This window comes from Naumovozyma dairenensis, chromosome 2 (genome assembly GCF_000227115.2).
Source record: "Naumovozyma dairenensis CBS 421 chromosome 2, complete genome".
NCBI classification, from domain to species: domain Eukaryota; kingdom Fungi; phylum Ascomycota; class Saccharomycetes; order Saccharomycetales; family Saccharomycetaceae; genus Naumovozyma; species Naumovozyma dairenensis.
Genome location: NC_016480.1, coordinates 755,102 through 782,463, shown reverse-complemented (window position 1 = coordinate 782,463; position 27,362 = coordinate 755,102). Strand labels below are relative to the sequence as shown.

The 27,362-nt window shown below is 34.4% G+C and overlaps 11 protein-coding genes across 11 annotated transcripts; 7 read left to right on the top strand and 4 right to left on the bottom strand.

The window, feature by feature from the left end:
• Positions 1-1,416: 1,416 nt before the first annotated feature.
• On the top strand, positions 1,417-4,098 carry HAA1 (Haa1p; the record flags this gene model as incomplete). The annotated part of the gene is made up of 1 exon (XM_003668537.1): positions 1,417-4,098. The coding sequence occupies one exon, from the start codon at positions 1,417-1,419 to the stop codon at positions 4,096-4,098; it is 2,682 nt and encodes an 893-aa protein (XP_003668585.1).
• Positions 4,099-5,646: 1,548 nt separating this feature from the next.
• NDAI0B03060 (sugar porter family MFS transporter) lies at positions 5,647-7,443 on the top strand (the record flags this gene model as incomplete). The annotated part of the gene is made up of 1 exon (XM_003668536.1): positions 5,647-7,443. The coding sequence occupies one exon, from the start codon at positions 5,647-5,649 to the stop codon at positions 7,441-7,443; it is 1,797 nt and encodes a 598-aa protein (XP_003668584.1).
• An 829-nt stretch (positions 7,444-8,272) lies between these two features.
• On the top strand, positions 8,273-9,349 carry MAG1 (DNA-3-methyladenine glycosylase II; the record flags this gene model as incomplete). Its single annotated transcript, XM_003668535.1, has 1 exon — positions 8,273-9,349. The coding sequence occupies one exon, from the start codon at positions 8,273-8,275 to the stop codon at positions 9,347-9,349; it is 1,077 nt and encodes a 358-aa protein (XP_003668583.1).
• A 496-nt stretch (positions 9,350-9,845) lies between these two features.
• Positions 9,846-11,348, bottom strand: COX15 (Cox15p; the record flags this gene model as incomplete). The annotated part of the gene is made up of 1 exon (XM_003668534.1): positions 9,846-11,348. One exon carries the CDS (start codon positions 11,346-11,348, stop codon positions 9,846-9,848), a length of 1,503 nt encoding a protein of 500 aa, XP_003668582.1.
• Positions 11,349-11,696: 348 nt separating this feature from the next.
• Positions 11,697-13,292, bottom strand: EMP65 (Emp65p; the record flags this gene model as incomplete). Its single annotated transcript, XM_003668533.1, has 1 exon — positions 11,697-13,292. One exon carries the CDS (start codon positions 13,290-13,292, stop codon positions 11,697-11,699), a length of 1,596 nt encoding a protein of 531 aa, XP_003668581.1.
• Positions 13,293-13,666: 374 nt separating this feature from the next.
• RTR1 (RNA polymerase II subunit B1 CTD phosphatase RTR1) lies at positions 13,667-14,404 on the top strand (the record flags this gene model as incomplete). The annotated part of the gene is made up of 1 exon (XM_003668532.1): positions 13,667-14,404. One exon carries the CDS (start codon positions 13,667-13,669, stop codon positions 14,402-14,404), a length of 738 nt encoding a protein of 245 aa, XP_003668580.1.
• Positions 14,405-16,568: 2,164 nt separating this feature from the next.
• Positions 16,569-16,811, bottom strand: RPS13 (40S ribosomal uS15 domain-containing protein; the record flags this gene model as incomplete). The annotated part of the gene is made up of 1 exon (XM_003668531.1): positions 16,569-16,811. One exon carries the CDS (start codon positions 16,809-16,811, stop codon positions 16,569-16,571), a length of 243 nt encoding a protein of 80 aa, XP_003668579.1.
• A 1,918-nt stretch (positions 16,812-18,729) lies between these two features.
• GDI1 (Gdi1p) lies at positions 18,730-20,097 on the top strand (the record flags this gene model as incomplete). Its single annotated transcript, XM_003668530.1, has 1 exon — positions 18,730-20,097. The coding sequence occupies one exon, from the start codon at positions 18,730-18,732 to the stop codon at positions 20,095-20,097; it is 1,368 nt and encodes a 455-aa protein (XP_003668578.1).
• Positions 20,098-21,614: 1,517 nt separating this feature from the next.
• On the top strand, positions 21,615-22,121 carry RRN10 (Rrn10p; the record flags this gene model as incomplete). The annotated part of the gene is made up of 1 exon (XM_003668529.1): positions 21,615-22,121. The coding sequence occupies one exon, from the start codon at positions 21,615-21,617 to the stop codon at positions 22,119-22,121; it is 507 nt and encodes a 168-aa protein (XP_003668577.1).
• Positions 22,122-22,498: 377 nt separating this feature from the next.
• Positions 22,499-24,538, top strand: NCL1 (tRNA (cytosine-C5-)-methyltransferase; the record flags this gene model as incomplete). The annotated part of the gene is made up of 1 exon (XM_003668528.1): positions 22,499-24,538. The coding sequence occupies one exon, from the start codon at positions 22,499-22,501 to the stop codon at positions 24,536-24,538; it is 2,040 nt and encodes a 679-aa protein (XP_003668576.1).
• A 132-nt stretch (positions 24,539-24,670) lies between these two features.
• MCM2 (MCM DNA helicase complex subunit MCM2) lies at positions 24,671-27,304 on the bottom strand (the record flags this gene model as incomplete). The annotated part of the gene is made up of 1 exon (XM_003668527.1): positions 24,671-27,304. One exon carries the CDS (start codon positions 27,302-27,304, stop codon positions 24,671-24,673), a length of 2,634 nt encoding a protein of 877 aa, XP_003668575.1.
• Positions 27,305-27,362: the final 58 nt, after the last annotated feature.

Here is a 27,362-nt window from a genome sequence, read left to right as displayed (position 1 = left end):
ATTTTGAAGTTTAAAATGAAATTTTTATATAACGTTCTGTAAGCTTTCGAATGGACCTTCAAAAACAAAATTACACTTATCAAAGTGAAATTTTACATCAAATAAATTTTTGAAGAAGTAGTGCCGAGCTTTTTAGTTTTTGAAGTACTTTTAAAGAATATAAATTTTGTGTCACAGATTTTGTGTGGGCCATAACTAATTAATATCCCATCTCTGCAAGGTTAAATAAAACCCGTGCACAGGATTAAACAAGAAATTTTATGTCACAATTTTAGTGTGACATAAAACATTTTCGTGACATCAAAAGCTAAGTCATTAAGTGTGAAACCAAAAAGAAAATAAGAAATTGACATTGTCTCTTCAACTTTGGGAAAGATACAAATATTTAGGTATTGGATGGTCCTAAAATCGAAAATAGAAAAGGGTTTTAACTGTTTAAGTATTTTGAGACGAACGGTACTATCTCCAGAGGGAAACCGCTCTACTTCTACTCCAGTCATGAGAGAAGTGCAGTAAAGATGACCATTTATTTACCGCTTTTGACACTACAAAAAATAATGAGCTAATTAGTTATATATTTAAGAGGGAAGGGTGGTATTACTGCAAACAAAAAGTTGATCTCCTGTTTATTGTTCCTCCAAAAGCCGGTTCTCATGAACCAATTAAAAACCGGAGAGACAACAAAGCAAACAGGGAAGCTTATTGAAAATATGGACAATAGTATGTTAGATACAGCTGATCAATCAACCGGACTATGACTACATTCATTGGGAAACAAAATATTCCAAATCTAGTAACTTGTGAAGAATAAGGAGAGTACGTAATAATAACAATATGGGACCCATACAAAACTCTCTCCGGACTGGAAAACCGCTTTTGCCCTTGTTTGTTTGTTAGTGTTACGGTGTGGAAAATACCGTATTCTATAATTACCCTCCGACACCATGGATGCTATCCCTCAGAAAACAACGCAGAAAGGACACATGTCAGTCTTCAAAACAAGGTAAAAAGAACGTTAGCAAAGAGGAAAGGAAAAAAATAACAAAAAACACAGACAAATTAACGTTACTCACTCACTGTAGTAAGGCCATACATAATACATCTGAACCATCAGTCATATACTTCAAAAAGATAGCAAGCAAGCAGCAAGTAATTTATAAAGATAATCTGGAAATTATTGGAAACCCGCAACAAAGTAGCATCACTTAGTACAGAACGTGGCTAGTAATAGAACTTCATTGCTCATACTTTCTCAAGTAAGATTTGTTAAATCGGACATAGCAAAACACTATAAACAAACAATTCGCCGCTAACAGGAAGTAACGAACAAGACTTAACTGAACATATTCAATCGTTCATACAGGATAGAAAGAACTAGACCTTAAATCAAGCATCTATAATAGAAAACGAGAGGAAATGGTACTGATAAACGGCGTGAAGTATGCTTGTGAAAGATGCATTAGAGGCCATAGAGTTACCACATGTAATCATACAGACCAACCATTAATGATGATCAAACCTAAAGGTAGACCATCTACAACCTGTGCATATTGTAAAGAGTTAAGGAAAAACAAAAATGGGAATATCCCTGGTTCATGTACGTGTGGTAGGCAGGAGAAAAAACGACTGGCTCAGAAGGCAAAGGAGGAAGCAAGAGCTAAGGCAAAGGAACAATTATTGTCAGGTAAATGTACTTGTAATACTAAACCTAATGAAGTTTGTACATATCATCATACTTTGAATGCAACTGGTAACAAGTATACACGACAACAGAAAAAATTAATGTCTTCTTCATCTATTGATATCCGTACTTTAGATACTAATACACCAACGATGGAAATCCATCAAATGAAAAATAATCACAGTAAAGCTAATAGATCACATGCAAGAAGTAATAGACCAAAATTTGAAAGAGCGCCTTCTTCAGCATCATTGGATGCAAATTTCGTATTAGCACATGGTCACCATTATAAAAAAAATCATAACGGCAACAACAATACCAATAATAATACAGGTGGTCCATTATCTGATAATGCGAGTGTAATATCATCAAGTTATTTGGATTCAGAAATCGGTTCAGGGAAAATTTCAAAGGATTATCATCATGTACCTTCTTTGGCATCTTTATCATCATTACATTCACAACAATCGTTAGAACATAATTTTTCGCTACCTCAAAGTCCACCTTTATCAAATTTAAATTTTAATTTCATAACGGGGAATAGTACTAATAATAGTAACCATCATTCTCGTCATACTACTACCGCAAATAATTGGGATAATGCTTCTATTAATTCCGCGAATTCAAGTAACCTGATACAGAGGGTAGCTAATATTAACACTGCCAATAATATACAGAAATTCCAATCCACCAACAACAATAGTAATAGTAGGATAATAAATTCCATAGATGAAAATGGTAATAATAATAACAACAGCAACACTAATAACGATAACGCCACCCAGGGAAGAATGAGAGCAGGAGAAGTAGTGGTCCCTCTTGAAGAATACGTTCCTTCTGACATCAATGGTGTGGGTAAAATTACTGATAAAAATTTATTATTGGAAGATTGGGATCCATATTCAATACAATGTTCCAATTTAAATTTGAATTTAAATCGAAATCAATATGATAATGTTACAGCTACCACCACTAAAACAAATCTCAATGAACTCGATACATCTACGTTGAATGGACTCGATCTAAATAATGGTAATATGGATACAAACTCGAGTCAACATGGATTATTAGATATGTTCCCTGACTCTTCAACAATATCAACTTTATCCAGAGCAAACTTATTATTACAAGAAAGAAATGATGGATTATTAAGTATCAATAATAGCACGGATCCATCATCCAATAATCGAGATATAAGAAAACAAACGAGGAATAATATTAATATGTCAAGAGAGTTTTCGAATAGTAATTATACGAATAATAACGTATTACATGGTAATATCAATGATAATGGTAATGGAAATGGTATACACCATTCTTCAGGCACGTCGAGATCAAGATCATGGAGGACACAGCAGAAAAATGTATCGCCGCAACAAGCCAAGAGTAATTTAAATATGAACATGAACATGAATACGAATAATAATAGTAGTGCTTTGCGTAATGTAGAAGTATTATCCATTACACCAAGTTTCATGGATATTCCTGAAAGCGGGGGTCCGATTTCACCAACTCCTAGTATATCACAAATGAATATGGCAAATACTAACAATGATGAAAATATTAGACATATTCTATCATCGACATCTTTATCTTCTTCCAAACAACGATCGTTCAGTATTGATAGAAATCATAGATATACTTCACCATCTGCACTAATGGGTGGTAAAAGTACTACATCCCCAACCACGATTAATCCTTCCATTGTGTCTACTATAGATGATCAAATTAGTTTAAATTCAATTCAGTCATTCCCAAACTCAACTGTCAATGATATGGTTGATGTCTCAACTAATACTGATTATAGCAACACGTTTCAGTCACAACCATCACAACCACAACAACAATCATCGCAACAGGGGCAATATCCATTACAAATACCATTATCGGGCTTCCAATTTGATACAATACCGAAAACTGATATAATATCTCCAGGATCAAATTTCATTCAATTTAATGAAAGTCCAAACAATAAGAATAACAATAATAATAATCCCAATTTTCAAAATGTTAATAACACTAACTTGGATGAATCTGGTAATATTAATTTCGAAGACACGTTTGTGTTCAAAAAGGACAGTGAAACGGCAAAGCGAACTAATAGTAATTCTCCTTTGAAGAATAGCAACAATAATAGCAACAATAATAGCGACCTAAATACGAATCTGAATTTAAATCCCGATGCAACTAACATGCTGAGGAACAATGAGATGATGATTTTGAATGATATAAACGGTGGTATACGAGAAGCAGACCTTAATATTAATAACAATGTAGATAAGAATCTGGTTGAGACTAATGTTAACGGAGGGTCAAATTCTTCACCTATAAGTAGTATTCAAACTGCATCACCACCAAGTCAATTGTTAACAGAACATGGATTCCAAGAATTAGATAACTTTATGTCTACATTATGATTTCTGCTAATCACGGCTACCACTACGATATTGCATTTTTTCTGATTGTCATGATCGTAACAATGACACTAATAACAAACAATCTTATATACTTTTTTTAATGTTTTATTTAATACATATTTATGACCTATATGAACCACTTCTCGGATCTCACGTAGCTAGGCTTCCAGTATTTATGTCTTGTGACATTGTGAAAAGAGCTTAGTTTCTCTTTCAAGGAATCTCCATGAATCTTTTTATTTCTTAGATAGAAGTGCTATCATCATACAAGCATTTTTCCTAACTTTAAGAAAGGATTTAATTCAAGCTCCAGGAATGCCATACTCTGCATTTACGAAAATTCCTTCCCCTTCCTAGGATTGACACTGTCACATATTAACTATTGGCTCCTCCTTTTAATGAGAGTTCCCTACATAAGATGTATTAATAATACGTACCCACCCCCTTACTTTTTGAAGTACCTTGCCTATATGATGTCTAAAATTATCCTTATTATTGTTTTCAATTTTCCTAATTGGGAATAAAGTGGCTACGTATACTGTTTCAGTTTAACCTTTTGTGTAATGCATATTTCGCTTTTTTTATTCCATACATTTTTTAGACCTTCCGGCGGGTGGAAAATGAAATGACTTGCAGACTAAAAGCCAAACCCTATTATTGTTAAATGTTAAAGGACTAATAAATCTTTGTTGTTCTTTCTTTAAATCTAAGCAAATAGAAACCCTAAAAACTAGATGTCGCTTGCGACCAAGAAGCTATCTTCGTAGAAGACCTTGCCCCACGGTCTTTGTGAGGGCTGATCTTCTTTTTCCGAAGGGAGCTTCACGAAGCGCCCCCTCGGTCGTCGGGACCTCTAAGGAACCTTCTGCGGTCAGAAAGAAACATTAATGTTTTTTGCTTTTTGGTTACCCCAGTATGTCTTACCGCAAGCCCTGCCTCTCCTTGCGTTGTCGGGTACTATTTCTGTATTTGTCTTGTTTTGTTTTGTTTTGCTTTTTTGTTACACTGCGCGGGAAGAATTCAGTCTCAAAGAATCTCACACCAGTTCGGGCCGCCGTACTTAACGTAGAAAAAGCAAGCATAGAAGGAAGAAAGGAAGGAAGGAAGGAAGTAAGGAAAAAAAAACAACAAAAAATAACTAAAATAGGATCTGGACATACAGTAACGTCATATTCAATTGTTTCCTTCACTAGTACAGTATACATAACATAATACTCTGAAACACAACAAATAAGAATAAGAATAAGAATAAGAATAAGAATAAGAATAAGAATAAGAATAAGGATAAGAATAGCAAGAAGAAGGACTCAGGATTGTAATTAACCCGTCATTGCATCATATAATTATACATACGTACGCGTACTCCTACCCAATTCAATCCATATAGAAGACTTAGCTACCAAATAATTGCAATTCCCATAACTTATCAATACATTCCTTTTTTTCTTTTGCATGTCTTTCAGACTTTGAGTATATCATAAAAGAATTAGAAAAATCAAATAGATAGAATAAAATACAAAAGAAGAAGAAGCAGAAGAAAGCAATAAAATGAAAGGTTTCTTACATTTCAAAACGAACAGAAAAGACAAAGATGGAACCAATAATAGCGAAAATAATAGCAAGAAAAAGAAAAAGAACGCAAATTCCATGTCAGACCCAAACAACAAATACACAGATCCATTAACGATGCCCCTAACGGATACATACGACTTCAATAAAGACATGGAATTAGATATGATGATGGATGACTACCTATACGATGATGAAGATCGTGATCGAATACCGAGAATAAACCAACTACCAAGGAAACCATTGAAAGAATACGTAGTAGCGAACCTTCTATGTCTTTGTGTGGCATTTGGTGGGTTCATGACTGGTTGGGATACAGGTACCATTTCAGGGTTTGTTGTACAGACCGATTTCATTAGAAGGTTTGGACATTTAGATACAGCGGTTAACACATACGTATTGTCAAGAGTTAGGTTGGGGTTGTTGGTTTCCATTGTGAATATTGGATGTGCCATTGGTGGGATTGTATTATCTAAAGCAGGTGATGTGTATGGAAGAAGGAAGGGACTTACTATTGTTACCATGGTTTATATGGTGGGAATCATTATACAAATATCAGCTGTGAATAAATGGTATCAATATTTTATTGGTAGAATTATAGCAGGGTTTGGAATTGGTGGGATTGCTGTATTTTGTCCCATATTGATATCTGAAATTTCACCAAAATATTATAGAGGTACTTGTGTTTCATTTTATCAATTGATGATCACCGCGGGTATCTTCGTTGGGTATTGTACTAATTTTGGTACAAAGAAATATACTAATTCCGTTCAATGGAGAGTACCCTTAGGATTAAGTTTTGCATGGTCTCTATTTTATATGATATTAGTGTTAACAGTTGTACCAGAATCTCCACGTTATTTATGTGAAAATAATCAAGTACAAAAGGCAAAAGAATCTATAGCAAGATCAAATAGAGTTTCTCCAGATGATCCAGCTGTACAAACTGAAATGGATTTCATCATGGTCAGTGTAGAATCTGAAAAACTGGCTGGGAATGCCGCTTGGGGAGAGTTATTCTCTAAGAGAAGTACTGTTTTCCAAAGAGTTATAATGGGGATTATGATACAAATGTTACAACAATTGACTGGTAATAATTATTTCTTCTATTATGGTACGATTATTTTCAAATCAGTCGGTTTAGAAGATTCTTTTCAGACCTCGATCATTATTGGTGTAGTCAACTTTGCTTCCACTTTCGTCGCATTATACACAGTTGATAGAATTGGCCGTAGATCCATGTTATTATGGGGGTGTTTGACTATGATTAGTTGTATGGTCATTTATTCATCGGTCGGAGTTACAAGATTATATCCAAATAGTGCAACTTCCCCATCCAAAGGAGCAGGTGCTTGTATGATTTGCTTCACATGTTTCTATATTTTCTGTTACGCTATAAGTTGGGCCCCAATTGCTTGGGTTATTGTTTCCGAATCATTCCCATTGAGAGTTAGATCTAAATGTATGGCTTTAGCATGTGCCTCAAATTGGATTTGGGGGTTCTTAATCAGTTTTTTCACTCCATTCATTACTGGGGCAATTAATTTCTATTACGGTTACGTGTTTACCGGATGTATAGTATTTTCATTCTTTTATGTTTTCTTCTTCATTCCAGAAACTAAAGGTTTAAGTTTAGAAGAAATTCAAGAATTATGGGAAGAAAGAGTACTGCCGTGGAAATCAACCGCTTGGATACCGCCATCAAAGAGAACAGTAGATTATGATATAGAAGCATTGGCTATACATGACGGACCTTGGTATAAGGCATTCTTTTAAGCATTTTAATTACTAATAATCACAAAAAAATTGAAGAAAACAAACAAACAAACTGCATCATATAATAGTAGCATCAACAAGGTATCCAATATTTTATATATATTGAAAGAGCTTTGTAGTCTATGAACAAACATTAACAATAACAACAAAAAATGTGATCCTTCTCAATGATAAATTCAATAATTAAAATACAAGGAGCCAGAATAGATAACTAAGAAAATTAAAAATCGGGAATTGGGTCTCTAATTCTAGAAGTTGCTCTAAAAATTGTTATAATACAATAAAAAAACATTGAACAATTTTATGAACTTTTTCTATCTCATTTTGTCCTCTACATTACATTATTATTATTCAATTCATTTAATCATGCATATTTATATATACTACGAATATACGTACATAATTTTCAACTCTAATATTTTCCTAATGACTTATAATCATATCTTACTTTCTCATTCCGTTTTGCACTTCCTAACATGATGCACAATTTACAAGTTGAGATGTCTTAAAAATGGGTAAGTTCATATCCTTATATTACTGACTACTTACATAGATTCATGTCAAATAAGAGAAAGGTCTACGTAACCGTAGCAGTACAACCAGTTTGTAATTAATCCTTTCAAAAGAGACAAGCTACTTTGACAATTTGTTCATATTTCACTGCTTAATACCAACGTGGCATATTCTTGGTAATAAGGGTGTCGTGCAAGAAAACTCCGTAGGGATCCGAGAATGCCACGCATCGGAAACATTCTGAATAACTATGTGGACTATCAAAAGATCGAGGGTCATATATCGAAACTTCCATATGTGAAAGAAACTTCAAGTTATGTCCCATCAAGGTAAGGTTGGAATCATATATATATATATATCTATATGTAAGTGTTATGTCACTAAAAAAAAGTTTATATCATCCACTACTTTCGCACTTGAAGTGAGACTCAAGATAATCTGGCATATATTTCAAACAAAGTACCCTAGAATAATGACGAAAAGAACAATCGCTGAAGTCGAACTGGAGGACTCCACAATAAAAAACGAAGACACTCAAGCAGAAACAAAAGTCCTTAAAGTTGATGCCAAGATTGATCTTCCTTCCGAAATACCTAAAGAATTTGCTTTAAAGCATATTGAAGAATTCAATAAGGCTTGCCAATATATAATCAAAGTCGATCCGACTTTACTTGAACCTTTATTAATTCATGAAGCTCCATTATATTTGTTAACTAGTGAAGCTGATAATACTTTACAATCCTATTTTGCAAGATTGGCAAGTGTTATAGTGGCACAACAATTAAGTGGTCATGCTGCCAAAAGTATCAAGAAAAAATTTATTGAACATTTTGATAATAAATTCCCCACGTATAAGGATTTATATCATGACTTAAAAGATGATGATGAAAGGAAACAAATATTAGCGTGTGGGTTAAGTCAACGGAAAATGACATATCTGGATTCTTTGACTACTTATTTTTATGAGAATGAAGAAAACATAAGGAAGTTATTTGACGGAAAGGATAACGATCAAGAAATTATTGATGAATTAGTGAAGAATATTAAAGGTATTGGTCCCTGGTCAGCTAAAATGTTTTTAATTACAGGGTTAAGACGTTTTGATGTATTTGCTGCTGAGGATCTAGGTATAGCAAGAGGATTTTCCAAATATCTGTCTGATAAACCTGAGTTGGTAAAATCGCTAATAAGTACAAGAGGTGTTATTAAGAAAAGTAAAATAAAACACAAGAAAGTTAATTGGAAAATATATGACGATGATATAATGGAAAAGTGCGCAGAAAGATTTGCGCCTTACAGATCAGTATTCATGTTCATATTATGGCGTATGTCGAATACACATTTAGATGCTGTTATCAAAAATGAAAATGATTTTGCCAGAGGCCATCAATAGTTTACCTAGTTTGTATGATTGCAAAGTATACGGCTGAACTACATCAATTAGGCTTGCGTGGACATCGAATGTGTCATCTAGGTCATCGGAAGAACGTCGCAGCAATGAACGAAACTTTAGTAGAAAAACCGTAGATTATAAGTCTGCTCCAAGGACAAACGATAAACAAGATGAGGATTAACGCCTTCGAGCGATAAAGAAGTGTTATTAGCAATTGTGGAAAGGAATATGGACAGTATCAATAATCTATCTAGCAGAAGGAAAGCACCCCTTTATACTTCAATATATATATATTGAAGCGCAGTGAAAACAATCATAATCAAAAGCATAGCACTATTTTTATTTTTTAATTAGATTAAATAACTTTTTTTGATACAGTCTTAGATATTTAAATAAATATTCACAGAAGTAGACATCATATATCGATCACTAGATACAAGAAAGAAAGAAAGAAAGTTTCTTAGCCCCGGGCTATCGAACTCTTTTATAATATCGATTACAATGCCTTGTTAGAGAATTTAGCTGCCTCATTGAGAATCTTGCTACTTGGTTGCAATTTTTGGATGTATAAACTGTTAATCAAGTTTCTAATTGGCATTCTTGGCTTTCTTAATTGCACAGCAAAAATTAAAGAAGTTGTCACTAAAGCCAACGCCCCACCTTGATGTAGTGAAGCCAATGGGATTGGTACTAACCACAATAGAGTAAAAATTCCTAAACCGACTTGGAATGTAACAACACCCATCAAGGCATGCATAGTCGTATTTGCATTTTTTGGAATGATATGCTTCAATTTAATACAGTACATATGGGCAGCTAGCACGGCAGCAAAACTAGTATATGCGAATGTTCTATGAACTAGTTGGACCGTAGTTGGATTTTCCAATAAGTTTCTCCACCATAGATCCTTCTTATCTTCTCTACGAGCGAAATTGTCGTCCATTAGTTCACGGGAAGGTGGGAGCCATTGTTCACCCATTTTTGGCCATGTGTTATAAATCCAACCCGCATCTAAACCTGCTACCATACCACCACTCATAGCAGTAACGAAACTTACAAATAATAACCCCAGGGAAATTTTCCTTAATGGACCCATGGACCCATTATCCAATTTCTTGAAAAGTTTCAAAGCTTCAGCAGGATCTTTAATCCATTTACGTTCTCTCAAGATTTCAAACCCAGTCCATAACATACCCATATACAAAAAGAAAGCAGCACCCAAATGAGTAGTCAATCTATATTGTGACACAGTCGGTTTTGAATTTCTTTCAGTCAATTGTTCTTGATCTAACCCTGATTTAACCATCCACCAACCAAGGAATCCTTGCAATGCCAATAGACCAGTTAAACCAAGTAACCTTTTATTAACATGACGAGAAGTTTTCCCAGAGACAGCGAAATAAGCAGCTGGTAAGATAAACACGGCACCAATAGCACGACCCCATAATCTATGAACCCATTCCATGAAGAAAATGAATTTGAATTCATCCAAATTGATATGAGAGTTTAATTGTTTAAATTCAGGTGATTCCTTATATTTTTCAAATTCTTCTTCCCATTGTTTTTGATTCAATGGTGGTAATGTGCCAGCAACAGGTTTCCATTCAGTGATACTTAACCCGGATTCAGTTAATCTGGTTAACCCACCTAGGATGACGATACCAAAGACTAAACCTGATGTACCAATTAACCAATATGCGACTGATTTAGCTGTCTTTAATGATTCTTCAGAGACGACTGGTGTGGTGGTGGCGGTGGCGTTAGCAGCGATTGTAGTAGGATTTGAAAATTTAGAAGACAAAGAAAACGAACGGGGAATGGTCTTGGTGAATGGAGATGTTTTCATTAACATTGATTTCTGATTTAGATCAAATCTCAAAGATTTCACGTTGGTAGAACAGATTGTTCTTTTCGTAAGTTGTTTATAGACATTGACCGGACTTGCCGATTTGGCCAATACTTTGGTCCTTGAACCAAGTAACAGATTCCTGAAAAGCATTGTATTATTTTTTCTTGGCAACTGCTCTAAGAAAAGCTCTTGCTTAACTATTTGTAAAGTGCTATGTATTAAATTAATCTATGCTTGTATGATTAATATGTATGTAAATAGATTTGTTGTTATTGTTGTTGATTACGAAATCTTCAGGGGCACCTTTCTTGAATTTTTTTCAATTTCACGTCTTTTTGACAATAACAAGCCACGATTTTAAGGGAAAACAAACAAACGAACAAACAAACAAACGAACAAGCAACAATAGAAAAGAACAATAAGACAATGGCAACGATGATGCTATGCTAGAGCGTGTGTGTTGTGTGTTGTGTGTGTGTGTGTGTGTGTGTGTGAATGTTACCAAATGTTCTTGGAGACCATCTTATATCGAGCCACCTCTTCAAGCCCATTGGGTTTCTTCAAATTTCTCTCAATACGTTTATCATTAAGACTTGGAGGTAGTTCTGTAGACCTCTCTGGTAGATACGTTGGATGGTTGCTTTTCTTGAAGTCTATTTTGTCATCCAAATGAATCACCATTCTGGAGAGTTCATCTACTTTACCTTGTCCGTCGGATAACATTCCTGGAACATACTGTGACTCTTTAACAGTGGTATCAACAGGCACCTTCTCCCATGATTTTTGAATTTGTACCCCCCATTTTTCCAAGATTGTATGTAAGATAAATTTCATCATCACTAATATCCAAAAACTGAAAATTAATATTATTATGCTCTGAGTTATGAGGGGAAAATTCGATTGTTGGAAAATTTGGAATAATGTGGGACGGACCATAACTATAAATAATACAACAAAGGCAGGTATAGGTAATCCCATTCTATCTTGAAACTTCCTCAAACTGGTCGTATGATCGTTATAGGTGATGTAGAAAAATTTATCATAAATTTCAGGTCTTATTCTATTAAATTTGTTTATGTATGCATGTTTGACCCAATCCACTATAATTTCACTACCAATGACACTGATGAAGGGCCCCGATAAGAAATTCATCAAGACAGTGGAACTTTTTTTAAATGACCATGATGTCGGAAGTCCAATGGGATTGGCACTAATGTTTCTTAATATGATTATCATTAAGAGAAGAAATAGCTTGAACCTCTCTACAGCGTCTGCAATAGTGATTTGGAATAAACCTTCTTTATCGAATTTCTTCAGGACAGCCGATTTTATTTCAGCAAATTGCATGGATAATAATAGCGTTAATAATGAATTCGAATATGAATTAACTGCCACATTCAATGCAACTGCTTGATATACCAAGACATAACCATGTAATAGAATATATATCACACTCAAAGAAATTAGTAATCCCTTCTGATATATCTTTCTTCCGTATCCAATTCTTGATAACACTACAGCAGAAAGACTTTGACCCATACTGGCAAGTAAAATGTCTGCCATCTCTAAGACGCTGAAAAGCATATACAATTTCATAGCACTTTGTCTCTTAATCCGGTGATAGATGATTGATGTATTCAATTTGCTTAGAAACATGGAAGATACTCCAATAAGAAACACCAGACATCTTTCTTTATAAGTCTTAGTTAACCAATTTTTCCGTTGTTTATGCTTATTCAATCCTGTAGGAAAGGTAATAGTTTTGTTTTTCCTTGTTAAGGAAAGATTTTGAATGATTTTAATTGGTAATCCTGTGAAATGATATAGGAAGCAATCAAAACATGCTAATAATGTAAAAAACATATATTTTTCTAAGTATATAGGCATGGTTATCATATTTAATAATTGTTCAATTTCCACTTCATCAACACTATCTCCTTCCATTTCTATTTCTTTATCTGAGCGTAATCCTTGATGATCCATTGCTTGGATAAATCGGTTTCCTAAGCCTTTTAATTGTCTCCATCGATTACCAACATCATATTGTCGTTTTCTTTTGAATGATGCACTTCTATTTCTTGTCTTCTTGACCATAATTTCATAATACCAAGCTCTACTATCTCAAGGAAACAGAAGTCCACAAATTGTTATTTAAATCAAAAAATACGAATTCAATGCCGCTTCACTATCCAATGTGTCGTTCAACTGGTCGATGATCTTCCCATTGTTCAGATATAAGTCAACTGTACTGTATTCTATGTAATACCGCAGTATAGTATTTACGTGCGCACTGTTAAATCAAGAAAGGTTTAATAACTTTAAAGTTGGTTTATTTCAAATATATTTATTGAATTAACACATCAACTTGTGTATTTGGGAAGGCAATTGTTGTGTATATGATTAGAAAGATATAGCAAGAGGAAGGAGAATTGAATAAATCTGCTAGACTGTGTTACGAGTTTTATACTATGACTACTATTGAAACGATACAAAAGGTCGCTTTGGGCCCATACCAAAGACATAGGCAACTTTCCATGAATGAAGCAGAAATGTTATCATTAGAAGTGATAAGTTTGCTTTGTGATTCTTATTGTGCTGATGAGACAACTTTAAAATATACAGCTAAATTAATTACTCCAGATATTTATATGAATTTAATTGATGAAAGAAACTTGAACAAAAGATGTGGATATCCATTATGTAATAAATCTCCAGAAAGACTTAGAGATCCTTTCAGTATAGATGAAGTAACTAAGAAATTTCTTTGGGAAAATAATCCTTACGCTTATTTGTCTAGATTTTGTTCTAAATTCCATTTTAGATGTTCTCAATTTTATCAATTACAATTGAGTAATGAAGCTTTGTTTTCAAGAACTGGCATTCATTTGATTAATAATCATATATACGATAAGGATGGTGAAGATATAATAACGTCATTCAATTCTCCTATAAATGAACGGTATAATGTGGTTCTATTTGAGGAATTTCTTCGAGAAAAGGCTACAGAGGAAGATATAAAATCATTGGTTGCTGGTTTAAAGAAATTAGGACTTCAAGGCGAAACTAATGAGACGAAGACAGATGATCATCATGAGGATTTGCAATGGGAACAAGATCTTTCTAAATGGCTTTCAGAAATTAAAATCGTTGAGATCGAGAAACCAAATCTTTTAGGTGACTTCCAAAAAGAAGAAGAAGAAGACTAAGAAGATGATGATTAAATTAATTAGGCTCCTTAAATGTCTGTCTCTGTCCATTGTGCTTGGCTAACACATTAATTCCTTCTCTGCTTAGAGGAGGTTATCTAAAAGGGACAAGAGAACACACCTCTGAGAGACTAACGTTACAGGACAATTTATGGAATATTTAGTTTTTACTTCTATTTTATTAATTTAAAAAACAAAAGAAGTTATGTATAAGCATAGCATAGTATATGGGAAGAATGGAAAGATATCGTAGACTATATATACACATATATAACTGGGGCACTTCACGTAGAAACATACATTATTAGTGGACTGTCCAAACTTGCACAGAACCTAAGTTGAGTTCATTTCATTAGGAGATGTGTTAATTAGAGTCCTGTGGACTCACCTACCCCACTCCATACTTAATATACACTACTACTCAATATATATTGTAGACCTATATATAAACCTGTAGGATGGTTTTGGTATTATATTGTTATATATTGCATACTGTATACATAGAGAGAGAGAGAGAGAGAGAGAGAGAGCATATATGTCTGCGTTACCTTATGCTTATGTTTATATATGAATACATACGTACATACGGCTCAATTGGAAGTTTTATATGCCATTCTTCTAAAATACATATAATATCAGTAACAGCAACAATGGTACTAAATATATTTTTGTGAAATTTCATACTACAATTACCAATGATACTTCTAATTCTATTGAATTCAAGAAAATAACAAAAGTCTAACGATGAAGCTACTTCCACTTCTAAGACATTAGAATGAAGAAAACCGTGGGAAACAAATTAATGCTATGAAATGCTTGCTCCTAATCATCGTATCAGTGTTGCTCTTCAACACCGCTAGCTATAGGTGCTACAAAGATCTCGACTCTCAAGTATTTTTCCAAGGTTAACGCTATCATCAAGGTAGATGCTACCTATATTGACCATTGGATTTCTGATACACCATACAACCCAAGAAGAAAAACTCTAACTTGGTACTATAATTTTTATTCAAAAAAATGCATGAACTTGGACTTACCTATATGTTAGAACTCATAACATATGAAAGTTGTGAAAAGTTCTTCAATGCTGAAGATGAATATATCAGAGGTAATATTCTAGTTTATATTCCCAAAAAAAACGTCCAATGACTAATCAAAGTTCTTATGAATATTGACAAGACTTAAAGAGAATTTATGTCCCTGCTAATTGTTCCTGTATTGCTGTTTTTACTTTCAATAATTTCAAGCTAATTAAAAGTACTCAATGTATGGAAACTAGAAGTTGGATTGTATCAATTTCCTTAATTGCGTGGTTAACCTTGTATTTCTTAGTACACCATTGAGCCACCTTGAAATTATTATGAGAACCATGGGTATCAGAGTGTTCCTCTGCTACTGTTTCTCTAAAACCATTTTTTGAAAAAAAATTACGTTCTGATGAAATTTCACACAAAGCACTTGTATTAGAATGATTTAGGATGACACACAAGATATGTGTTAAGAAAGTAATCAATGCCAATACTAAAACGAACCCATAAAAGAAGACAAACAGTGGGGTACCTGGTAAAATATTGGTACATCTACTGAATATGTCAAGTGCGGAAGTTAGTATAACATAACAAGGTAAAATTTTTAATCTTCCGAGTTAATTTACTCGGCCAACTTATCCAATGGCGTAGAGAGTCTTTCTGAACTTCCATATTACTATTTTCCACCCGTGGTTCAATTGAAGGAACTAATCCAAGCTACATACGTACATTCCATCCTTTACCATTTCATTTGATGCTGCAAACTGCAGCTTCATTCAAAAGTTAAAACACTTCTATATATTGTGTAACTTTTTCCTTTTTTTTGACTACAACTATATAATTTATGATATAACGAGAGAGCCAGAAGTAAAGTTTTTCATTACTGTTCCGTTCCCTTGCATCTCACACAACTACCATATTTTTTCTTTCTTTTCATTGATTTTCCATATATACTTTTTAACGTCGTATTTATAATAAATCGTACGAATGCTTAACACCAACTATATCATCAGAGTTTGGAACAGAAACTTGTGTTGAACTGAAGAGGAGATTTAATAAATTTATATTACATGATACGTAATCATATATATTTTACAAAAAATGGGAAAACACTAATAATAAAATTATTAAACACACTAGTTAACCAAAGCGGAGGCAGTGGCGGATTCGTATTTCCAATTTGGTGGTAAAACAGAAACGGTTCTGTAGTATCTAGCCAATCTGTGAATTCTAGATTCGATTAAAATTAATCTGAATTTAGCATCCTTATCCTTTCTGTTTCTTTCTAAATGCTTTCTAACAGAGACAGCCTTCTTAATCAAATAGTATAAATCTTCTGGAATATCTGGAGCTAAACCGTTAGATTTCAAGATTCTCATAATCTTGTTACCAGTGATGACACGGGATTGAGTAACACCGTGAGCATCTCTCAACAAGACACCGATTTGAGATGGAGTTAAACCCTTTCTGGCGTACTTGATGATTTGTTCAATGACAGAGTCAGAGGACAACTTGAACCAAGCTGGAGCGTTTCTAGAGTATGGAATAGCAGAAGAGGAAATACCTTTACCCTGTTAAAAAAAAATTAGTTTCAAAAAAATTTAAAAACCAACTGTTAGTAAAAACAAGAACTTGTATTCTCTAAAGCACACAAAGACTTTCACCAATTTACTGAGAGAGCAAATATAAAACCATAAAAGCTTTTTACGTAGAAATATAATTACTATTATTAACTAACTATTTTTTTCATAGGTTTTTTTTACTACAAGAAATTTTATTTGCGTTCAGAATGATATACCATTTCTTAACCTACAAACAATCAACTTTCTCCATTGATCACGTCTATAGCGCTCGAATGCTTTGTAAAAGTAAAATTGTCCATCGGTATATGTCTTTCCCTATCATTTTCTTAAAAAAATACTCGTAAAAGAAAGTCCCAAACATTTCATTTAAGAATCTCAAAGAAGCATTAATATAATACGAGAAAATGATAATGGAAAGATAGAATTGGAATCACCCAGCTAATATGCCAAAAAGTTCTTAAGATCTTATAGAAGATTGTATCCTAAAATAAAAGATACAATCCCTGACATACACCGGAAACAAATAAAAAATTTGTAGCAATGATCCTATGATAAAATAGAAGATAATAAAAGGAATTATTTTCTTCGTAATATTTTGATTTAAAAAATGCCCTACTCAAAAATAATGGGATAAGGGTCTGTATTAAAATATTTGGATTTATAATCATAAGGTTTTATAACATACGGCACTGTGCATACGACCCATTTTGACTGATTTACTTGTAGTATTATTTGGTTGATTTTCTTTCTTTTTATTCAACAGCAAATAAGATTCAAAATCATTTAAGAGAGATTACAAGTGATTTTAATTGCTTAAATCTTCTGAAAGATGACATTGAATTCATGTTCAACATTTTCCAAAGACTGCGAATCTGCTTTCTTTCCTTTTCGCGTTATTTGCCGTTCTCTGCGTTAACGTTCTCAAATTGAATTTTGAGGTTTCCGTTTCCAAGAATAAGAACAAAACAAAAACAGGTATGGGTGTAGGAGGTACGGGTTTATATGACGGTCATAAAAAGGCCTCTTTCTGAGTTGAACTGTTGGGGTATGCTGAGTATATAAGTAACGTCACAAAAATGAAACACGGAAGTTATAAAGATTTTGAAGATGAAAAGAAGTCAGTAAGTAAATCGTTGGGTACCTGTTCGATAACATTTTCCTCTTTTATAAATTAAGCCCTGAATGTATCAAGATCTTAACATAAGTAGACCTGAATTACTTTTTCTATGTACATATATTAGATCAAGAATGTCATTGTTTTTCGCTCCCTTGTCAAAGAATTTGTTGCAAGCCAGATATTCATGTGCACAATGTAAATGTATGTTCTACTTTCCCTCTCTTTGATACACGTTGAAGTACGATTATTGATGATGCAAATATATATATATATATTTGTTACCCTCTTGTTTTTTTCTTTATCAAATAGAGTTCATGATTACGTATACTTTTCGCTATTTCGTTATTGTTTTTAATGTTAACAAAAGCGGGAAGGGAAGATAAGGGAAAATGTGGTCGGCAGCAAAAAAAACCAAACCCATTCGGACAAAAAATAGGAACACAGTGAGAAAAGGGTATAAACGAAGATATTCAATCTACGTACGTACACGTAGATCATATTAAACAACTTAGTCCATTATTGTTGATTATTATTACAATCTCAAAAACACATCACTTTTGAGTCGAAAATTTATCTATTAAGAAGCGTAAAACGACAATGGATCAAGAAACTATAGATACTGAATATGATGTTATCGTTCTTGGCACTGGTATCACTGAATGTATTCTTTCAGGGTTATTATCAGTAGATGGTAAGAAAGTTTTACATATTGATAAACAAGATCATTATGGTGGTGAATCTGCTTCCGTTACATTATCTCAATTATATGATAAGTTCAAAAAGAGTCCAATCTCTAAAGAAGATAGAGAAGCTAAATTTGGTAAAGATAGAGATTGGAATGTGGATTTAATTCCTAAATTTTTGATGGTTAATGGTGAACTGACTAACATTTTGGTTCATACAGATGTTACCAGATACGTGGATTTTAAACAAGTTACTGGTTCCTATGTGTTTAAACAAGGAAAGATTTATAAAGTTCCAGCTAATGAATATGAAGCCATTTCATCACCATTGATGGGTATTTTTGAAAAACGTAGAATGAAAAAGTTTTTAGAATGGATTAGCTCATATAAAGAAGATGAACTTAATACTCATCAAGGTCTTGATCTCGACAAGAATACAATGGAAGAAGTTTATGCTAAATTTGGACTTGGGAATTCCACTAAGGAATTTATCGGTCATGCAATGGCTCTATGGACCAATGATGAATATTTACAACAAATTGCAAGACCTTCATTTGAAAGAATTTTGTTATATTGCCAGAGTGTTGCTCGTTATGGGAAATCACCATACTTATACCCAATGTATGGGTTAGGAGAATTACCTCAAGGGTTTGCCAGATTATCAGCCATTTATGGTGGTACATATATGTTAGATACCCCAATTGAAGAAGTCTTGTATGATGGTGAAGCTGAATCCAAGAAGTTTAAAGGTGTAAAGACTAAGTTGGGAACCTTCACAGCTCCTTTAGTGATCGCTGATCCAACTTATTTCCCAGATAAATGTAAATCAACAGGACAGAAAGTTATTAGAGCCATTTGTGTTTTGAATCATCCAATACCAGGAGCAGGTGATTCTGATTCTTTACAAATTATTATTCCACAAAGTCAAGTTAATAGAAAGAATGATATCTATATCGCTGTAGTATCAGCTGCTCATAATGTTTGTTCAAAGGGTCATTATTTGGCCATTATTTCCACCATTGTGGAAACTAGTCAACCTCACGTGGAGTTAGAATCAGCTTTCAAATTGTTGGGACCAATTGAAGAAAAGTTCATGGGTATTGCAGAAATATTTGAACCAAAGGAAGATGGTTCTAAAGATAATATCTTTTTATCTAGATCATATGATGCATCTTCTCATTTCGAATCTATGACAGACGATGTCAAAGATATATATTTTAGAGTTACTGGCCATCCATTAGTCTTGAAACAAAGAGAAGACAGTTTACAAGCAACTACTTAAGGTTGCAGGTGAAAGATAAAGATAAAGATAAAGATAAAGATAAAGATAAAGATGGAGTGCGTATAGTATCTTAAATACATTTTTATATATGTCGACGTATATCTTTTCTTTAATATTGCTGTTACCTTTTCAATATAAAGCAGAATATGACGATTTACTTTGTAAGTAGACTTTAAAAACAGTTTTATAGGCGTTGTGTGAGGGCTTGTGATCGGAACAAACGGCACGTCCATTATCGTCAAACCGTGTTCTCGGAGAATAATCACCATCTTCCAGATTGAAACCAGTTCAATCAGTGGAAATTAACGCGATTTTGAATTGTAGTGAAGTGAACTTTGAAGATTCGACTTTACTACCCGTCGGCGAGGTCACGGATACTAGGTATCCGTAGACGAGGTCACGGATATGGGATATCCGTGGTTGAGGTCGCGGATGGTATATCGTCAGATCAAAGAGGATTCCTAGCCTGTGTTTAGTTAGACTAACAAGGAGTTGAATCGAGATCTTCAGTACGGGGTTATCCTATTAGATAGCGTAATCCTGCAGGGTGTGTACGAGCTCTGGGAGAGTCGTAACAACTGCGTCAAGTATTAGATACTTTCTGAAACAAGGGGTTGAGTCAAAGTCTTGAGAAGATCCAAGATCCTTCCAAGGGATATATATAAGAGGCAAGGATATCTTATATCCTGCATATGTAGTTTATGTAATGACATAGAACTAAGTAACAAACGAACAACGAAGTAACTAAGTAATTAAGTACTTTAAAAAACAACATTCAAACCTTTCAACAACAACAACAAAATGAACAACAATCAAGATGTTCACAACAATTTGTCTGAGGACGTAGTCATGTCTGACGATGTCCCCAACGCTTTTACTACATGAATTAGGCTGTCATGGCTTTTAGTGGGATCGAATACTTTGGGATATTTGACAGGGGAACGAAACTTCCTCACAGTCGGACATGGATATTGCACGTCTCGTCGTTGGCGAGTCAAAGGGTGGGATTTTATCTCGTTCTGCGCCATGTTCTGTTGCTTCAACCGTCTTCCAATTGCCGTCTTTTAGGGCTTGTCCGGGGGTGTTCTCTCCTTATGGGGGGACCACCTCTGAGGTGGTTGGGCTCTGAGTTAACGTGTCCTGGTTTTCAATCAATCGATCTTTGCGGGTTGCTCGTTGATGGTGACATGAGAAATCTGTCCTTTCCATCCGACGCGGTAATGTAAATTGGTCTTTGACCTCGCTTTCACCGCCATTAGGGGAGTTTCATCCAGCGATGGCAAAAGTGACCCGTGATGGAGGCGACCGGGATGGCACTGTTCTTAGGGCAAATGTACAAGTTTGGGTCAACCCTGGGGTTAATATTTCAGGGTTACTTTAATTGGACGGTGTTGCCAGATATTTCCTGCCTTTAATGGACCGTTTGGGAAGTGTTCTTAGGAACCACTATATTTTTTTTTATTTCACTCGTTTGACATTTGTTATGAACAATATCAATAGAAGAACAACCGTTGCCCATGGATAGGAACGTATTCGAAGCCTGTAGTGATCTTGTCACTGAATTCCATACTCATAAAGTTAGTGCAGATGAAATATTGGCCGAGAAGATAGGTAACATAGTACCGATACCGTTCAAGACAAGAGACGAATTACAAGATGTCTCGTTACGGGATGAAGAAGATGGATTATTTAAAGGTGATTTAATACCAAATATCGATTTGAAAGTAGTCCATTATTTTGCTACTCAACTGTGTCTTCGACGATACCCTCATCTTATCAATTCATTCGATGAGTCTAGTTTGATCACTTTGGGACTTTTGATTGAAAAATGGGTACAGGATTATCTGGTAGCAAATAACAAAAATTCTATGTCCACAGATGACGAAGAGGAGGAGGAAGTTGAAACGGAAGGTTATACAGATGGCGGTACTGAAGGTGAAGATCAAGAATTTACAATTGGTAAGGGGCCTTCGCAAATGATATCTAAAATTACGAATTATATGTCACATCCAGGGAATATATGATACATACGCACCTATGAGTAAACCACAAACAGAGATAAGAAAGACCAATGATCTAGGGACTACATTCATATTTTTGCAATATGGTGAAGCATCAACTACGTACGTAGTATCTTATCCATTGAAATAATAAGCTTCAGCATTCCATCATCTCAGGGTTGAAATTTTTTTTTTCGGCGGTTATATTTCCATATCCGTCTTTCCCAAACAAATATTGAAAAATAATTCAAAGTCATCGCAAAATCTTTTTTGTAACTTTACATACACAGACTTTATAAAAAGAATAGATATAGAACATATATAGACAATATCATTGATATTAATAATTTAGTACGTTCCAAAAATACATTCTCATACACAACTAACATTCTTAAATTTTGATGGGTAGAAGTAAGAATTTTAAACGTGGTGGACGTAACAATAATAGATCCAACAGAAATTGGTCTGAATTGGTTAAAGAAAACACCAAATGGGAAAATTACTATAAATCTTTGAATTTATTTTCTCTCGAACAATGGGATCAATTCAAATTAGCATGTCAAACTCCATTACCAGTAACATTTAGAGTTACCGGTTCAAGAAAACATGCAAATGAAGTCCTTGAATTATTCAAAGAAAGACATTTACCAAACTTAACAAACGTTACATTCGAAGGTGAACCCATTAAACCACCAATGGTATTACCTTGGTATCCAAACCATTTAGCGTGGCAATTAGATGTCCCAAAGATAGTGATTCGGAAAAATGCACAATTTGCCAAAACTCAAAGATTCTTAGTAGTAGAAAATGCAGTAGGTAATATATCAAGACAAGAAGCTGTATCCATGATACCACCTATCGTATTGGACGTTAAACCTCATCATACTGTCTTGGATATGTGTGCTGCTCCTGGGTCTAAGACCGCTCAATTAATTGAAGCATTGCATATGGATGGTCCTGAACCTTCGGGGTTTGTTGTTGCCAATGACTCTGATTCTAAGAGATCACATATGTTGGTCCATCAATTGAAAAGATTGAACAGTGCAAACTTGATGGTTGTTAATCATGATGCTCAATTCTTCCCAAAGATTCAATTAGATAGTAATAAAGGAAGGCACAACAAGGAATATTTGAAATTTGATAGAATATTATGTGATGTTCCTTGTTCAGGTGATGGAACTATAAGGAAAAATGTCAATATATGGAAAGATTGGAATACTCAAAATTCACTTGGTTTACACAATGTTCAATTGAATATCTTAAATAGAGGTATACAGTTATTGAAATCTGGTGGCAGACTTGTATATTCCACTTGTTCATTGAGCCCAATCGAAAATGAGGCAGTCATTTCTGCAACATTGAGAAAATGGGGTAATAAGATAAAATTGGTCGATTGTAAAGAAATGTTACCTGGATTAATTAGTTCTCCTGGGATTTCAAAATGGGAAGTATATGATAGAACAATGTCCATTGTAAGCAAAGGTGCAGAAAAATCTAAAGATACTTGGTTTCAACCTACAGAGGAGGAAGCAAATGATTTCAATCTAAGTCATTGTATAAGGGTGTTCCCACATCAACAAAATACCGGTGGTTTCTTTATTGCAGTTTTGGAGAAAATAGAAGAAACTGTAGAAGATGAAAAATCGTTCGTCTCTTCTCCTGCGGCTGTCGTCAATGTGACTACTGAAACAACTACTGAAAATGTGAATGGTACTACTGCAGTAAATGAACAAGATACTGTCCCTGAAACGAAACCCAAGAAGAAGACAAAGTTACCAATAGATGCGATCGATGAACCTTTCGTTTTCATTGATCCCTATCATAAAGCTTTTGCGTCTTGCTGGGATTATTATGGAATCGATGACAGCTTTAACAAAAATACATGTTTGGTGCGTAGTTCAACAGGTGAACCATCAAAAGTCATATACACGGTATGCCCTTCTCTAAGGGATATAATTGAGTTGAATGATCAAAAATTGAAACTTGTATTCTCTGGTGTAAAGTTATTTGTTTATCAAAGAGATGATATTGATTGCCCGTGGAGAATCCACAGTGAAGCACTTCCAATAATGAGAAATCATATGGAATCTGAGAGAATTATTACCACTACATTAAAAATGTTAAAATATCTATTAATTGAACCATTCCCAACTTTAGAAAATATTACTAATCTTCATATGGACCAAGCATTTGTGAACAAAGTTGAAAAATTATCTACAGGTTGTGCATTCATCGAGGTTTCTCGAGACGAAGAAAAAGAATCCATACTTTTACCGATCTGGATTGGAATTAAATCTGTCAGTATTATGGTCTGTAAAGAAGATGTGAATGAATATCTTTACAGAATTTTCAATGATGAGACGTTGTTAACAACTGGCGATAAAAGCAAAATTAACGAATCTGAAGGTGCCCATGATAAGACCCGTAACGTGGTTGTATGAGCCTTCTTCATAGCCTACGTAAATTTTATAAAATGTACTATTTATTCAAAAAGTTATCCTTTCTGTGAACTGGTAACGAAAGCTTTTGAAAATACAAACTTCTAAATGAAGTAAATAATATACATGAAAAAATCACCTCCGCTGATGTTGTCCAAGTGTATAAATAGCAAATGATCTATGTAGTTGACGACGAACGGAAATCTTTTGAGCATCAACAAAGGAATCAACAACAACTTTAATAGCTCTATCAAGATCCCATGATGATACGAATTCCGAAAGTCTCATTTTTGCAAATGATTCAGCTATTCTTAAAATCGACTCTAAATGACGGACCGTAATTGGGAAGGACCCTGTTGAAATACTTTCTCTTCTTAAATCAGCATATACCCTACTAACTTTATCCATATCCATTTGATGTAATTTAGGATGAACTTTGGTCCTTGCGTAATGTATATATTTCATTAAAAGTTCTTGAGGAATTGGAGAGATTTCTTCTTCTTTTTTCCTTTGAACTTTCAGTCTCCTCTGTCTAGCGGAAAGTTCTTGTGCTTCTTCGTCATCTTCACCTGCTTGGGTCGTTTCCAGATCATCACCATCCTTGTTCTCTGGATGAGATCTGACATGAGAGTCAACAACGAAAGTTGCCAATCTTTCATCTGCTTCTTCATCTACTAAATCTCGTACCACACAAAGGATATCAAATCTGGAAAGGATCGGCTCTGTCAGACTAACATTTTGCGCCAACGGTAAAGTTGAATTATATCTACCTCCATTTGGGTTGGCAGCAGCAATAATGGAACAACGTGCTTGAAGCGTTGTCACAATACCAGCTTTAGAAATCGAAATACTTTGTTGTTCCATGGCTTCATGAATAGATGTACGATCTTGGTCATTCATCTTATCGAATTCATCAATTAAACATACCCCCTTATCTGCTAAAACTAACGCACCACCTTCTAATGTCCATTCCCTTGTAATTGGATCCTTTCTCACTGAAGCAGTTAAACCAACAGCAGATGCACCTTGACCAGTAGCAAATACTGCTCTATGAGCAGTTTTTTCAACATACTTTAAAATTTGCGACTTAGCCGTCCCGGGATCACCTAATAATAGAACATTGATGTCACCACGAATAGAATGCTTCCCGTTAACATTTTTAGGAACACCACCGAATAATGAACAGGCCACTGCTGTTTTGATATCTCTATGCCCATAGATAGAAGGTGCCATAGAAGAAATAATTTTATCAATAATACCACGATCTCTAGAAATTTTCCTAAATTCTCTTTCTTCTTCTTCAGTCCAGCCAAAGACATCTAAACCTTCTTCTCCTTCATTTGACATATTACCTTCTCTTCTTCTGACAGAGTTCGCCTCAATAATTGTTGCAAAAACAGGAAAGCCATTCTTAGCATTCAAATTACCATCGTAATTATTCTTGTATATACCTGTGACTTCAACTTCTTCTCCAGGTTTAGAGACATCAACTAAATCTGCCAATAGAATAACTTCTCTATGCCTTGGTAAACGACCTGCAGGGACAGTACCTGGAGCTTCCTGTAAAGTGATTCTTTGATAATTTCTATACACAGTTTTTTCTCCATTAACATTAAAAGGCCCTTTAGATTTACAATTAGTACAGAATGATATTCTTATTTCTTCGTTGGAATCTTGGAAAAACGGACCTAATATAGTACCACATTTTAAACAATTAAATTTCACATACTTCAACTGTGGGAAGACACCAGTTCTTCTTGTAACAACACCAGTGACACGTACTAACGAAGTTAAATTTGACTCACGAAGTTCACGTAAACTATGAATAGTTGGGAAATCAGATATTCTCACATGAATTTCAGAATGAATACGAGCATAATCAGGATAATGTAATTCGGTAGCTTCCATAGCAACTAAATCGAATATTTTTAGCATTTCCTCGGGGCATTTCGCTAAGAATAATGCTAAGATAGCTTTAGATTCAGCTAAATGCCTATAGTTAACTTCTAAAGATTCTGAATTCATTTCACCTAATGTTCTAATACGTGCCCCATATACAGATCTACCCGTTTCATCCGTGTACTCTAGTAAAAAAGATTTTAATTCTCTTGCAATTGTTCTTCCAACATTTGGTTGTGTAATCCATTCAGAATAACTATTTGCCTTGATATTACTTAAGGATTCTAATGTTAACTCTTCTCTTAGAGGATCGATGTCCATATCATCTAACAAATCGTCATCACTATGTTCTAAAGTTTCATATTGCCTTCTACGTCTACGTCTTTGTACAGGTAAACCCATTTCATCTAGTGCAGTATTACCAGGTTCTTCGTCATCGTTATCCATATAGGCAACATTCCTTAATAGTCTATCTCTTTCATTCAATTGAGCATCAATACGACGACGCTCACTTGCAGATAATTCTCTCTGTGCTGTATCATCCACATCATTCAAATCATACCTGTCTTTGGAGGCGTCATGTCTATAATCTTCATACATATCTTCGCCTACTAAGTCAACTTGATTCATTTGTTCTTCCATTTCCTCTAGATCAGGATCTTCATCTATTTCGTTATCACGACCTTCTGGGTTAACCATATCATCGTCATCGTCCAATTCTGGATCATCAACCATTGGAGACCCTATAGGAGAAGAAACTGGATCAAATGCGGCTCTTTCAGGTTGCTGCTGGGGTGATGATGGTGGAAGTTCATTTTCACCATCAGAATCCTCATTATCTTCACGTCTACGTCTTCTGTTTAAGGACATTTTGGTTTAGTTCTTTTCAAACCTAGTAATAGTTATAATACCAGTTCCTTACTGTTAT